At 40.4% G+C, this 15,614-nt stretch overlaps 1 protein-coding gene across 2 annotated transcripts; it reads right to left on the reverse strand.

Moving 5' to 3' along the window:
- Window positions 1–508: 508 nt before the first annotated feature.
- Window positions 509–15,382, reverse strand: RIN1 (P-loop containing nucleoside triphosphate hydrolases superfamily protein). 2 transcript variants are annotated; one of them, XM_087679654.1, is made up of 13 exons: window positions 15,103–15,382; window positions 13,403–13,591; window positions 6,219–6,350; window positions 5,782–5,931; window positions 5,549–5,704; window positions 3,212–3,346; window positions 2,858–2,923; window positions 1,805–1,911; window positions 1,628–1,727; window positions 1,458–1,549; window positions 1,277–1,346; window positions 1,059–1,192; window positions 509–969 (listed from the first exon to the last, which is right to left on the reverse strand). In XM_087679654.1, exons 1-12 carry the CDS (start codon window positions 15,181–15,183, stop codon window positions 1,100–1,102), a joined length of 1,371 nt encoding a protein of 456 aa, XP_087535780.1. In that variant the 5' UTR covers window positions 15,184–15,382; the 3' UTR covers window positions 509–969; window positions 1,059–1,099. The 2 variants fall into 2 exon arrangements, with proteins under 2 accessions (XP_087535780.1, XP_087535779.1); XM_087679653.1 differs by having other exon boundaries at window positions 511–1,192.
- Window positions 15,383–15,614: the final 232 nt, after the last annotated feature.

Here is a 15,614-nt window from a genome sequence, read left to right on the forward strand (position 1 = left end):
ATTCCTTTGTCAATAACTTTCAGCTCTTAGACATGATTTTGAATGATGATATGTTTAGTTCACAAAGCAAGCATAATGATTACATGTATTAAAGCTTAATTGAGTTCTCATTGGGGTTTGGTGGGAGATGCCCCTTCCGGATTTCACTTTCATGGTCTCATGAATGAGCTTAGGAACAAGCCAATTCATATAGGCAATGAGAAAGTTGCTAAAAATCATAGCTTTTCTCTCTCCAATGATATAGTAAGTGAAAGCTACGATGACACTACATTTCTTGCAACGGATTAATAATGAGATTCAACTTGAAAGTTGTTATGCTAATGGCTCATCTATACACAAAGAAGACCTTTTCTTTGTGATTTCCAAATTTTTTAAACTGCAATTTTGATAAGCTCCCAATCAACTTTCCCCAGCTATGTGGAATGAGTGGAAGATCATCCATCCAAGATGTTAGACTGGTTCACAAGTTCAAGACCATACATGCTAAAGTTTACCAAGGTTTCATAAAGCTAGACATGAAGGCACAAGAAAGAGGGCCAAGTTAGTAGAGGCCTTTCGTAATGTTCAAAATCAAATACAAGGTGATAGCTAAAGCCTACTGGAATTATGTTGCCATGAAACATCTCTTTGGATGATTGTACATAGTACTCTGAGAAAGTATATTATTTTTTGCGTTGTTTAAAAACTATGGTGTTATAGCCAACTTTTAAAGGTAGGACTTGACAACCTGAAGTTGCGAAAAAATAAAGGCGCATAAAGAAGCAAACCCTCTGTACATGGAACTCTACATTGACTTTTTCAATGGAGGCAACAAAATTTCCAAATTAGTTGCCCATTTCAGGTGTTGTGAACAGAAGGGTCCCTCACTTAACAGCGTGTAGTAACATCCTCACAGTGGAGGAATTCCACCAACAGTACATTTTGTATCACACACTTGTATGCTGCAAGCAGCAAGGATCGGCTTCTCTCCTGGATTTCGCCAGCATGGGTACTCTATCAGTTGATGCCTTGAGAACATGAGAATGATCTTGCCATTCAGGTGAAATAACACCACCTACCAGGGCAAAAGCACAGAGCATCATCCTGAGTGGAACCACCATTACTGTGACACATACTTATCAGGCTGTTCCTGTAGCAACTTTGCAGATGCTCTGGCATCCAAAAAGAGTTCTGTGATACTTTCCAAGTCATTCTGCATCACATTGAAAAACATAAAATAGTCATAAGCCTTTACCAAACAAATTTGAACTGCCAAGCCTGCAAACAAAAAGCTTACCTTCACAATTTCATCCCTGCCATTTGTCCGGGCCACTATACTTGCAGGAGTTAGCAGCTGAACTGCATGCCTGACCTCATGCAAAATCAAGGAAGCCACTATTACACTATTACACCTAGATAAAAAGGAACAATATTTCTTCTCAACTTTTTCAGCTAACTTGAAAAGGAAAAGATCCTACCGTAAGGATGTCTTCTCTCCAATTTCCCCCAAGTAGGCAAGACTGTCTTGATCCACCTGTAAACCTTCAACTTGTGCGCGAATAGCTAAAATCTGCCAGAGTAAAAGGGTGGTGAGTTCTGAGCACCACTCACCTAAAACCTCTGGATAATGCTGGGTAAAGCTCCATACCTGCACTATTTCTGTAAATGTGTATGGAAGTGTTCGGATAATCACCACACGGTCAAGCAGATCAACTGGAATACCATGAGGGCTCGAAATGTCTGTTCCTCTGCACAGCTTCTGGAAGCTTTACTTTTTCTGATTTACCTTTCCTAAGCTCAAATGTTTCGAGAGAACTGATCATACCTGATATTGCAGATGCCACGATTTGTTGCAAAGATTACAATTGGAGATAATGAGCTTTCAAGTGCACGGTTCAGATATGTAAAGCATTCCATATCCAGCATATGGACCTGAACATAAGAATCAGCTAACAAAGATTTAGAATATGCACCCAGTCTTTATAATGCACTCATAATAACTCAGTCAACAATCAGTTTATTCACTGAATAAGCTAGACAGGTTCAAATAGAAAGAGAAGAAATCCTCCTCTGCATCTTGACAAGTTCAACAAACCTGCAAAACCTCTTGAAAGACTGCAACCTTAAATTTAACACAATAGTGGAATTGTAAGCTGGTGTAAAAACATCATATAAAGTTACACTGTCGTAACATGTAAACAAGATCTGTATCAAGAAGGTAATTGTTAACAAGATCTGTATCAAAATAAGTACTCGAGCACATGTCTTTCCTTGTACATGTTATTTGATCCAAGGGCCTCTTCAGCCCGGCAGGAGGAGTCACAAAAACCATATCATTTCTTGTTTCATCAGCCCTGAAACAAAGTTTTCTAAAGGTTGCATCTTGAACCTCTATTTAGATGGTAATCCAATCATAATGCAGTATATTTAATATTTTGACCTCATAGACCTTTGAGTCATCTTTAAACTTCTGGTCTTAATATCTAGGCCTTCACTGCCATTGAAGCTATCCTTCCTGCACTGCCTCATTTTCTCATTTGATTGTTTCAAACTTGTAAAGAAATATACAGAAAACCTCCATCATACCATCTTATGGACCTTTGATCATGGCCTTACATATTTCCTTTCCAAAACAATACTATCCAATTTTCTTTCAATATGGTCAAATGGCAACACAACATAAAGCATCCAATTTTCTTGTGACATAACTCAAAACATACATGACTTGATCACATCATAAATAAACATGCATGTTGTACTATTATCTAAAAAACTTAACATGCACCATCAAAAACCTCTGATGGTAATAGAGTCATTTGCTCCAGTAAAGAGGCTAACAAGGACTCAGAAATAAAAGAGGTGGCTATTAGGTAAGCACCTCATCAATGAAAAGAACTCCTGGTACCAGCTCTGCCACACCTTGATTGATATACCGATTTACAACCTGCAATGATGAATAATGCTAAGAGTCAGTTGTGTCTAATCTTTAAATGTTAAAGAAACTCAATTTTAAATTTAGCTCAATGCTGCTTGGGAAAAAAGCCTCCCTCCAATACTTTCATGCATGTACTGCATGTACACATGCACGAGTGCACACATTATAAGAATGAAAGGGAGAGAAACCTGATGTAGGATAGAATGAACAATTCTCTAAAATGGAAGAGAGCCAGAGCACCACAGAAAAGGAAGGGGGAAAAGAGAAAAAGGCAGCTGCAGGGGAGAATTGACCAACCTTGTTGATTTCTTGTCGCAGTCTCTCAGTGATTTCAGTTTTCCTGGGTTTCATCATTTGGCCCATCAATGAGAGAATGTCTTGTCCTCCCTGGGGCCGCGCATTTGCAGCATCCAAGTCATGTAAAGTTACATCCTGGAATCACAGATTAAACAGCAGTTAGATGTATCGCATACACAAAAAAGAAATGCATTCAGCTCCCAATAACTTTGTCAGCTGGACTCCTTGATGCCCAACTTCTCCAGGAACGAAATGGAGAAGCTACACTATAGGAAGTTCACAGAAAGCGTTGCAGAATATTGACAAAAAGTGAAAAGCTCGCACATTGAGAATACATTTTCTTCCTGAGTTCAAAGGATCCCAAATCTGCATACAAACATCATATCTAATCTAAAAATAGCATATCAGAAACTGAAAATTGGCTTCCTATGCAGTCAGAAAGATAATGTTGTGATCGAACCCTAATTCTAGAAAGAAGAGAATAGAGTAAACTGGTGTAAACAGAGCTTTGATTCACCTCCAAGACATAGCTAGGCTTGATCAACACGGGCACACTCCTTCAAGAAAATTCAAAAGAGATAGACCAAGTTTGACTTGAGTAATTTGTAAAAGACGAAGTGTGTATAGCTAAAAGAAAGGTAAGACTCCAAGAAGGCATTCAGTAGATAAGTTTCAATGGTAATTAAACATCTAGAAGCCATAACCATTTAGAAACTCATAATCTAGTAGTTCTGCTTAGAGAAACTTGTACCATTGTCCCAAAGGTGATGGGGTTCAAGTCTTGCTAGGTCCATCACTTGGTTGGACACCTATGTTCACATGGTGTTCATGGAAGCCAGGCTCTTGCCACTCGAACACTCAACTGGTCTTTCTTGTTGGTAGAGTCACCAAAAAGGGTCCCAATGTGATCAAGCTCCACTGCTCATTCAGCTTGCAAGCTATCCTCTCTATGCATAGGAATAACACCAGCATGGCGCTTCCCCATCTCTTGCCAAACATTTGGAGAGGAGGCACCCCTCCTTGTGGGTCTTTGGGTGTGTTTTATCTCAGGAGAAAAGAAAGAAAACTCTTGTTGCAGTTTTCCACTACAGGAGTTGCAGTGTATGGGACACACATGCTCTGCACAATTTAAAGAGAACCTAGAACTGGAAAAAGCTACATCCTACGGTGGCTACTACTTCAGGATGTTACACACAAATAAATTTGATAATGTGAACCCATGTGGCGAACAAAGGAAATTCCATATTGACTGTGTAACAACTACTCGTACCAAAAAAAAAAGATTAATTGCACACCCACATAGATCTAACCTGCACACAACATGACAAGCAATTGATGCACAAAAGAAGAAACAGAGGGACAGACATCAAGCTCACTTCCCAGCAATAAAGCCAAAGCAAGCTCACTCCCAAGCCCAAGACCAACATATCAGGTCAAACTCATTGAAAAGACTGATGTCCCATACCACCAGCTCACACCACTCCAATGTGTGGGTGAGACTAGCAACTGGCCTAAAATCTAAATGTGCAGGAATACTTTTCATACCAACGTATCGGGCCAGGCTCATTGAAGAGACTGATGTCCCATACCATCAGCTCACACCACCCCGATAAGTGGATGAGACTACCAACTGGCCTAAAATATAAATGTGCACGAATATTTTTCATAAGACTCCTTAACTGATTGGCATGGCAAGGGCTGGACTGGGCAATTCCACTCAACATCATAAAGCTAGCCTGATGCCACCTACTTATTTCAAGCTCGGACAGTCAACTGCAGCTCTGTCTGCCTTGGCAACCACATAGGATTCTCATTATACACGAGCCACTTTCCTTGCCTGTGTACTGCCTGGCCAGACAACAGTGTGCACCCTACCCCTAGCCAGAGCATGTTTGTCCAAGCAGTCCTATTGTAAGCAAGTGTGCTCAGCTGAACTAGAACAAAGCTCTACCTAGCATTAAGTGTCTGAAGCACATGGACTTGAGAGAGCCATACTATTGACATGAAGAGCAGCTGACAACAACCCACTATTTCATTGGCAGGAAATCACCTTAAAACATGCACAAAAAGTTGCATCAGCCTACACTTGCCTTGAATATAAGACTCCTTGTTGATTCTTATCAGTTACCTATATGAAAGACAAACATGAAAGCTGTATCCCTTGACTATTGCCAAAGAGAACCCAGAACTAAGCTAGAAAGACTCAGTGAAAGCTTACAGTCATCTGCACATCACTAAACTTCTTTTATAATAAAGGACATAAATCCTTTAGCAATTTCAACTTGTGACTATCTTAAATCTTCATCCTAATTATGATTTTCAGCTATTTGAAATTACCTGTACAATCTCTTTCTTTTTATGCACATCCCCTTTGGGAAGAGGGACATATTCTTCAGCCTCAAGATCAAACTCAGTAGCAAATGCATCACTTCGGCCCACTCGCTTGACTGCACCACTATTAGCTTCAATGTAGATCACGTCCCCTACTGTGACCTGGTGACCAAAATTTAAAACTCAAAACCAGATTTCTGTCATAGTTAGTCTGCTAAAGCACTATCAGGGTAACTTGCCTTTTCTTTAATTAAAGCATCATAAATTGTGGGATCAAGCTTCAACTGTTTTGTTCCCTTCACAGTCTTCAGTCCAATGATCACATGGCTTATACTTTTCCCATACCCACCTGTGAGACTTTCTGTTTCTTCAGGTGTCAGCTCTGTGACCTACAAAAAGTATAACACAAGTGTTTCCACATTAAAAACTCAAAAACTTTATGTACCTTGGTGAGACAAGTGCATTTCTTAACATAATATCGACTGAAGTACTCACACAAGGACATGCATGCATGCAAAGACAAATGACATTTAAAATTTAAAAATCAAAAGCTCTGCAGAATGGTCCCAGAGCCATGATTGTAAGCTGACTGTCCAAAAACTCAGTGTGCCATTCTTTTCATACAGTGAATACTGCACTTAAACTACTTTGATTTCATAGTGCCAGGACAACTTACTTCACCCTCATACACTTCTTTGTTTTCTTTTATCCTCAACCCAATTGCACGACGGAAATTCTCCATTAAAACTTCTGTTTTCTTGACTTCTGAGGAGTAGACTTCCGAGCCCACCATTGGACAAAATGGTACCTAAAAAGTAACAGTGCACATCTCTCTCTCTCTCTCTCTCTCTCTCTCTCTCTCTCTCTCTCTCTCTCCCCAAACAAACAAACAAAATAAAGGTTGCTGAATTAAAGGATAATTGGATGCACAAGAGGCCAAACAAAAGTCATATTCACCACTAGCAAAACAAAACCAAAAGAAGCCACACCAGCTCAAAAGTGAAATGTGAATCAACACTTACCTTTAGTTAACTTCACATAAGATTTTAAATTGTAGGTACCTTGATTTTGGTACCCTAGCTTTGGGCATCATGACCATTGCACTGGCAGTGATGGATATGGGCAAACAAATTAGGCACTCAGCAGAATGTAAAACGGTAAAACAACATCTAGCTTTAGTTGACTTCATACAAGAAAAGTACTTTGATACTCATTCCCCCTCACCCTATGCATGGTGGCCACTGCACTCACAGTGATGGATATGGGAATTGGATATGCATTGGGCAGCAGGCCCAGGACTTGTGGCACAATGGCAATATGGCAAAACCAAAGAATGAGCTCAAAACCTTTGAAGTGTGAGTTTCTAAGGTTAAAACAATGAAACTTTCATTTAACAAAAGTTTGATCAAAGTTCATACAGCCACTTACTATTCAAGTTTGAGCAGGCCAATTCTGAAAGTTGAGGTAGCCACTTATGTTTTGAGAATGAGCAGCACTCGCATGGGCCTCAAGTGCAAACAATGAAACTTTCATTTAACGAAAGTTTGATCAAAGTTCACACAGCCACTTACTATTCAAGTTTGAGCAGGCCAATTCTGAAAGTTTGGGTAGCCACTTATGTTTTGAGAATGAGCAGCACTCGCATGGGCCTCAAATGCATTCAGAAGTATGCCATTTGCAGCTCTCTCTTCCCCACCCCCCCCACCCCTTCATTCCTTGGTGGTCCACACCCTGTTTGGCTACTGTAACTTGAGCTTTGAAACAGTTTTGATGAGCTCCAACCATGGAGATTGAAGAGACAATTTGTAAGTCGTGGGACAGGGGAGCAGCCAAATCCGCGTGGAGTGCATGGGTGACCAGATTGGCAGGCCATTTCAAGTGTATTCTAAAATCCCAGTTCTAGGGCCTCAGATCCTCAGAGATCTCAGCATTAAAGCACTTCTTAGTCACTTTTGTCATGAAGAAAGTATTTTCTATGCACTTTTGTGAGAACTGACCACGTTTCTAAGAGAAACTATGGAGTGAGTCAAGGGAACACAATTGGATGCCCATGGAAGAGATTACTCTATGAAATTGGGCACAAATTTGATGCTGTCATTTTTTGGGCTTAGCCAATGAAAGTCTATGACCGGAACTACTGTGGATTCAAAGTTGGTTTGAGTCCAATCATGACAGTCCCAAGTTTATACTATATACACTATTATTAATGAAGTGAGGATTTACTACCTGCTTTCACTTGGAATAGACCCCAAATCCTGTGATAATCATGGATTATGTTTCAAATGTAAGGTGAATCCTACAGAACATGTCTGATCCTATTAGCAATCTAGACAATTCATGTGTGAGTTTGAGCTAAGCATGGCTAGGTATTTTAAGCATTTTTCTATGGTCATTATGATGTGTATTTGGGCATTTATTGCTGACCGACCTACTACTATTTTGGCATTGTTTTGTCTTTATATACCCTCCCCAATCAGTTATATCATCACCTATAGGTTCTACAAAGAGAGGGAGGCAGCGCCTACGAGCCAGTGACTTACTGTTGTACGCATCATTCTCATGTTTGGCATACGGATTTCATTCCTGAGCATTCTTATAAGTTCTCTTCTTTGCAGTGTTCTTCTTTGTCCTCTCTTTCTTTCTGTTCTATCTTGTGTTCAGCAATTTATTTCAACATTTGTTTATGCTTCCATTGTTGCATCCACATCTGACCTCGTATCAAATTTCAGGATCTACACTCCTACTATTGTTTTCTGCTGATTACAGATCTGCCCCTACTGATCATTGCCTTTTCCCGACTGCTGCACACTGCCTACAGCCTACTATCCCCATGTTTCCAGCCGTCTATAGGTTGCATTTTGGTCCAGCAGGCTGCATTTTGATTTTTTGCATTATTTTATTCATGACTAACCTGTGTTTATCTGATCAGCTGCTGTGTTTCCTGCATTTACTGCCTTCGTAGGCTGAGCGACATCATTCTCTTGCGTTTGACAGTGTCTGTAGGCTGTAATCTCTTTCCTTGCAGTCGGTTTTTGTGATCAGCTGGTGTAACCTGCGTTTGAACTCTTTTTTGCAGTCTATGTTGTTGGTTAGTTGTATTCTCTCTCTCTCCTCCTCTTCTTTCCTTTATTTTCTCTTCCTATCCTCTCCGAATGGCTCCCCCCTACTGTTTTACCGATGACAAATTATACAGCCCTAATTACCTAACCTAGAGTGTTGTTATGAAAGCTTGTTTGTGCAGAAGCGTTTGTGGTACCCTGTATCAAGAGCTTGTAAGCGACCTAATCCTCTTCCAACTCATTTTGATCATTTTGACTAGGACAACGATGAAGAAGCTGTGCTCGCATGGGATATTGATGTTGCCCGTGCTTGTTGTGCTCTTCTTCACTATATCTCCAAAGAAGTTCTTCCAGCAATCACCACCTACAGGACTTCTTCCTCAATTTGGAAGAAGCTTCAAATGTTGTACGAGGCTCCATCACCGATGCATGCTGTCACTCTTTATGGCCAGCTCCAACAAATGAAATTCGAGCCAAAGGATACAATTCAATCTTTCTTACTTCATGTCACACTAGTACATGAACAACTTCAACACATGCGGTCCACCCTTCTAGAGGCCCCATCTTGTGGGGACTGTGCTATATAAGCTTCCTCCAGAGTTTGATGGAGTGGCCAATGCTCTGTGGGCTCAAACTTCATCGACACCCAATAATTTTCTACAGATGTTCTTAATGTTGCTTGAGCATGAGACATTTTTGCGATTACAAGGGAGGCTTCCATCACAATCTAGTGCCTCCAATGAGACCTTTACAAATTCAAAGAGGAGTAACAAGAAGAACTCGAAGGCCTAGTGTTATCATTGTGGTAAGAAGGGACATTTGTGCAAGGATTGCAAAATGCTAGCAACTTGAAGGAAGAAGAATGAGAAGAAGCAATCATCCGCTAAGTCATTTACTGCACAGTCATCATGCTAAAGAGGAATATGAGAGGATGGTGAGGTGGGGTCGATGAGCCTCATCTATACAAGTATACAAGTGCATAGGTTCCAGAGAGGGACTTCCTTGACGCATCGACTGAAGTCTAGCAAGGTCAAATCCTAGAGCTAGGATTGACATTAAAGTTCATGATGGCTCTTATTTGAAAGAGAGAAGGATTGGCTCCTAGTCCAAGATCATATGAGGGGACACTTTGGCGATTTGGCCAAAGGCAGGGAATCCATGGTTACATATGTTCAGAGGCATTTTTAGCAGCATGATCTTGTATGCTATTGCCAGACATTGTTGACAAACACAAAGATCTATTATGATTCTTCTCTATTTTTCAAGGGTTGGTACAGGCTCTCTCCAAGGCATCTTGGAGGTAGCTTAATCACCCACTACTTGGGTATCCATGTTTCTCACTTAGTGATTCTTTGTTGTATGGACTATGATGCGTCATCATTGTGTCCTTGTATTGTATCAAATCACCCATGATCTCAAAGAGGATGTTAACAATCTAGATAATTCATATATGAGCCTAAGCTATGTCGGCATAGCTAGGTATTTTAGACTTTTTCTATGGTCATTATGATGTGTATTGGCATTTATTGCTGGCCGACCTACTACTATTGTGGTATTTATTTGTCCTTTATATACCAAGCTCCCTCCTCAATCAATCATATAATCACCTACAGGTTATGTGAAGAGAGGGAGCCAGTGCCAATGACTCATTGTTGTACACATCATTCCCGTGTTTGGTACATGGATTCTATTTTCCAAGCATTCTTCTAAGTTCTCTTCTTTGCAATGTTCTTTTGTGATCTCTCTCTCTCTCTCTCTCGTGTTCAGCAATTTATTTCAGCATTTTTTATGTTTTCATTGCTACATTTACTTTTGCGTCCTTACACTAAAACCTACGAGATTAGCATTTAGAATAAAGGTGGACAATTTGCATTGTGCACATCTTTGGCACATCATTTGTACGTTCATACTTTGAGGATCTTGGACCTCCCACCTAGCATGAAGGTGTGTTCACATGTCCACCTAGCATGATGGCCAGTTCTCATGCAAGACTCCAAATGAGTCATAGCCTCATTAAGTGCCTTGATGTTTGTCTTATCGTCTCTTTGACTTCAGCCATAGTTTTTGAAACCAATCTTCCTTCTCGATAGAGTAGTAAAATCTAATTAAGCACTTAATTACAACAATCAATAAAGAAGTGTAAACTGAAATGCACACTTTACCTTAATAATCTTGGACGGTAGATACTCTATTGACCCAAAACTAGCGCCCCTTCGATATTTCTTTAACTTTAACTACTAATGGATTTTTGGGCCAATCGCCCTTTGATTTTCACCCAAGTAAAACCTATTACAACTTTCTCCTCTTGCACCAACTGATACCTCAAGGTCTTGGGTCCCACACTGTGAACTCATTAACTTGCACCTCACATGTGAAAGTCACATTAGCACATTTGATTAACTTTTAATCAAATGCTAAGCAAAGCGATAAAATTTCACATCCTTGTGACACCTATTCATAGGACTCAAGACCCTATAATGCATATCATTGTGTGATCACCACTCTTGGACTCTTAGCCCTAAGCCAACACATTCGCACACTATAACAGTGTGGGCTAATGGTATGGGACGCAAGCTCTTGGGGCATGCTCATGACCACATAGACTACTAGCTAAAGCTCAAGGGTGAGCCAATTGGCCCTCAAGCTAGGAGGTAGAGTCCAATGTCCATTCCCTTTATATTCTTTGCCATGTGTATGTCCTATGTCATGCATTGTATGCACCTTGGATAATAGGGAGATGTTTCACTAGCATTAAAGCGTCAACACATTGTGGCTGGCACAAGATACAATGACATGCACAAAACCACCATTCACTCACAAGACCATGATGATCCACATCTGACAAGTACACTTTTATCCCATTATAGAGTGATATGGGATGCTACTAGCGAGAGCGGCATGCATGGGGTGTGAAGAAATGGTATGGCAAAAAAAGAAATGCAAAGTATACGACAATAGCCAAGTGCAAGCAGTTTGGGCACTGCACATAATGCAAGCAAGTGCAAGGGCAGCAAGCAAGCAAGTTTCGACAATCAACCAAGCCAATCAAACTGCCACATGCCGGTCCAGGCTAACTACATCCTATAAATCAATTTTGACTGACTCGCTTATTCTCCTACCCCCCCCCCCCAAAACCAAGAAAAAGGTGTGGTCATTGCTAGATCATCTTGTCTTTTTTGTATTTGAGAGGTGAGTTGATGAATGCATACTACACACATGGCCTCTTGTATTTGTTCTACTTGATCCAATCACTATTCGACTTTCTTTATTTCCAAGTTGATGAATACTTGGCAGCCTAGGAAGCAAACATACACAGGTAGATCTAATATTGTAGGCAATTGGACTAATTGAAAAACAGGTCACCAATATACACGGAACTTGTGCGCAGCTGGGTAGCTAGTAGAACCAACAAATGCAGCAGCAAGACTTAAAAACAAGTCGCTTGTATAAAGACAGCAAGGCAGCACTTGGAGAAGGCTCCACAAATTGATGATGTCCTCCAAAAGGGGTGTGGCTAGCAAAGGTAGACTCAAAAGTGCTAAGGGTAGCTGGCTAGAATGAGGGATTGAGGATACGCGCACACACGACTCCTATTTATAGAGGATTGGGGATACATTAGGCCTACTATCAAAATAAGCCATTTATTTTTGGTAATTTTGCATTATTTGCTTGTTGGGGCTGTTTTAAGGAGCCTAAAATAAAGGTTAATGCACCATAATTATAATTGGGCGAAATCCCTAATATTAGTGGCTCAACACCCCCTCTCAAGCCCAAAAAGCACAATGCCCTAGATGGTGTGCACGTCACATCTCCACCCTCTTTTCATAACTTAGAGATCCCACAGCAAAGCAACCAAGGCATCAGTCAATAGGTGCACATGAGTTGTCCAAGAACCTATCAAACTTGCAAAGGTGATGGATATCTTCATTGAGATATCCCTATTTAAAGAGTCTACATTTTTTTTAAAGGCTATTAATCACAATAAAAGGGAAAATTTTACATCCTCCATAACCAAAGTCGGTGTAAGGCAAGGTTAGGGTACAGAAATATAGCAAAGGTAATAGCTGCCATAAATGCCAACTTACATGCTTTTTCTTGCTACAAGAAAACCTTAAAACAAATATGTGGCATAGCTCTCCTACTCCTCTTCTAGTCACTACAACTACTAGTACACTAGGGTCTAGTGGCCAACAATGGTCACTACAACTACTAGTACCAATACTGGCCAACTAATAATTGCTAGCATCAATCATGGTTGACTATCCACATGGGGTTTGACAAGCCTGCAACCTATCTACTTGGGTTAAAAGGGTAGGTAGGGTCAAGATAGTGTTTGGCAAAGTGAAATCTATGTGCTCAGCAAAATAAAATCACACAAATGTATGAGAGTTTACACAATTAGATTGTAAGAGACTCGAACTCCCGAGTCTATAAATGCAAAAATATCTATAAAAGCAAGCATAAGGCATGATGGAACTTTCCTCCCATGCACCTCAAAACGCAACTCTTGAGTCTCCGACACAAGTAACACATTTTGAAACATGGATTCCAAGCCATCAAACCTTTTTTTTTAAAACTTCTGTGACTACAAAACACAGGTTCGACAGGTAACCACAAAATACAAGTTCGTCGACAAGTAACTGGTTCTTGTAACAAGTTTGCATAATTTCTACCTGACAAATTTTCAATAGATAGAAGTCTAACAAACACTCTTACTAATTTTGTTAGCCCTAACATCCTACCATAACATAAAGTCCATAGAAAACCCATTCTGTAATGACCAAAAACAAAAATTCTTCACCTTGCTTCCAAGCTCCTGAGATATTCCCAAAGCAAGAGCGGTCTTTCCTGTGCCTGGAGCACCAGCAAGAAGTAGTGCTCGTCCAGCCATCTTTTTTTGTCGGATCATATCAACCACCAACCCTGCTGCTTCTCTAGCCTGTTCTTGACCGACAAAACCTGATCCCATACCCAAAGCTGTTCCATCTTCCTGATTGTAAGAAACGCCAACCTCTTCAGTCATTCAACTTTGATAAAGCAATCACATGGCCAATAAATTTGTTAAACTGCATGTTACAAAATTGTTAGTTATTGCAGCAGTTACCAATTGATCTAAGTTGTGCCTACACAAAGAGATGTCATAAAATTCATCCATATGGCATGTGAAGTAAAGATGTCTAAAGAGAATTACAAGCGAAAAAAAAACAGGCCTTTCAATAATACAAGCAAGTAGTATACATAAGCGCATTACATGTAAACAGAGCATATTGATTGCACAAAGTACCACTGCATGCAAATGACCCAATAATAAAGTGGTGAGGCTTGACACAAATACAACAATGGCCAGATGGCAACATCAATCTATTAAGGTTGATAAATTAAACTTGTATTGAACAGGTCTAGCAGGTTAGAGTACCACTTCTAGACATTACTAAATGTTGTTGCATGACTTATCGAAACCCCCTCACTCAAGTGAAGTATGAAAACTGATTTTTGAACCACTTAAGAGCCCAATTTTCAAGCCTAATGCCTCGGCGGACAAGGTATGGGTAGCCAATCCTTAAAGCTTCAAGAAATGCACCATTGAAGAAATAGCTTGAAAAGATCCAACATGCATCAAAGCTGAAAAAATGACTTGCAAGGGCCAACATGCATAAAAACTGAGCCCTCCATCCTGTCAACTCATTTGATTGAGCAAAGAGTATATGAGATTGACTAGAACTGTTAAAAAATGGAAATTTTTTGGACAGAAATGCACAAGACAACATAGTGATGCCACTTTGCACATGCTTGTGTCAAGCCAAACACCATGTTACTCAAGCCATGCACCACTTATGAACATGTAATTGTTTGCATATTGTAGAAAATTTGTATGCAAGACAAACTGGACTAGAAGAATGTGACATACAAGAGTTTGTGAGAACATGTGAAACCAACCGGCATGTCAGCACCAAGCATTGGCGAGAAAATGTGGCTAACCAAGTCAGCAATCCAAGCAAGCAAGAATGCAATATGAACCCAACATTCTTTGTGTGCGGAACCTGCCATGTCCATCTGATGGTCAAGCACGCAAGAGTGCAACATGGAACAAGACCTGCCATGTGCTGATCTTTACACGATAACAGTTACTTGCAGTCTGAATGACTGTATATAGTTGAACATTTTATGTCTTTTGATGTGTGGGAAACCAGCCATGCATAATTCCTATATGGTAATAATGGTGTAATGGCTTGGCTCTGTGATCAGAACTCGGAAGCAAGACTAATAGCATTACAGTTTGCAGTTTGAACACGTGTATGCTTGTTTGGACGTTTGTTTTAATGAAACGAATGCCATGTGCATAATTTCTGCATGATAAAGCTGCTATTATGGCTCGGCTCTGCGATCAGAACTCCAAAGCAGGACGTAATAGCATGACAATTTGCAGTCTGAACCTATGTACGCTTGTTGAACGCTTGTTTTACAAGGAAACAGAAACAACAACGGGATGGGAGAGGCGACCTTCAAACCGAGGCCTTTGATGTGCGTGTGGGAAGCCACCCGCTGCTTCTTGGTTGTGGACTGCACTTCCTCGATCTTCATGGCTGCGCGGGGAAGGCAGTTAGGGCTACCGGCACTCCGTTACTGTGTGTCCAGTATATCGCAGCAGAAATGCACGGCTTCCTAAACCCCGTCCCTCTCTTGCAAGAAACAGAAAATATTTGTTCCTGTTCTGTTTTATTTTTATTGTCATTCCTGTTGTTAACTTCATTTTCCCTCGTTCTTCACCTGCATTCTTACACACTCGGGAGTCGGGCCTAGTAGAAATTGTTTTAGAGGGGCTTCCCACCATCCCTTCTCAGAAACACACTAGTAGAAATTGTGCTAGAGAGGCTTCCCACCATCCCTTGTAAGACTCCAACAAGCTTTGGTGGGGCCAAAATAGAAAATATACCAATAAATTCCAATAGTTCGGAACTTCTATATATTTGTTTTAGGAATTTACAGCCTACAAAAGGTAAGTAGCATACAAG

Source organism: Lygodium microphyllum, chromosome 6 (genome assembly GCF_053477565.2).
Source record: "Lygodium microphyllum isolate KBCC chromosome 6, Lygodium_microphyllum_v1.1.10, whole genome shotgun sequence".
Classification (NCBI taxonomy): Eukaryota; Viridiplantae; Streptophyta; class Polypodiopsida; order Schizaeales; family Lygodiaceae; genus Lygodium; species Lygodium microphyllum.

What these genes read in the sequence shown, in the direction of transcription:
- RIN1 (XM_087679654.1), bottom strand. Translation starts at nt 15,183, where the DNA reads ATGAAGATCGAGGAAGTGCAGTCCACAACCAAGAAGCAGCGGGTGGCT. An exon ending in AAGAAGTGTATGAGGGTGAA is followed by an intron (nt 5,932 to 6,218) that starts GTAAGTTGTCCT and finishes TACTTTTTGTAG; the next exon opens with GTCACAGAGCTGACACCTGA. An exon ending in AAAAGAAAGAGATTGTACAG is followed by an intron (nt 3,347 to 5,548) that starts GTAATTTCAAAT and finishes CTGTGATTCCAG; the next exon opens with GATGTAACTTTACATGACTT.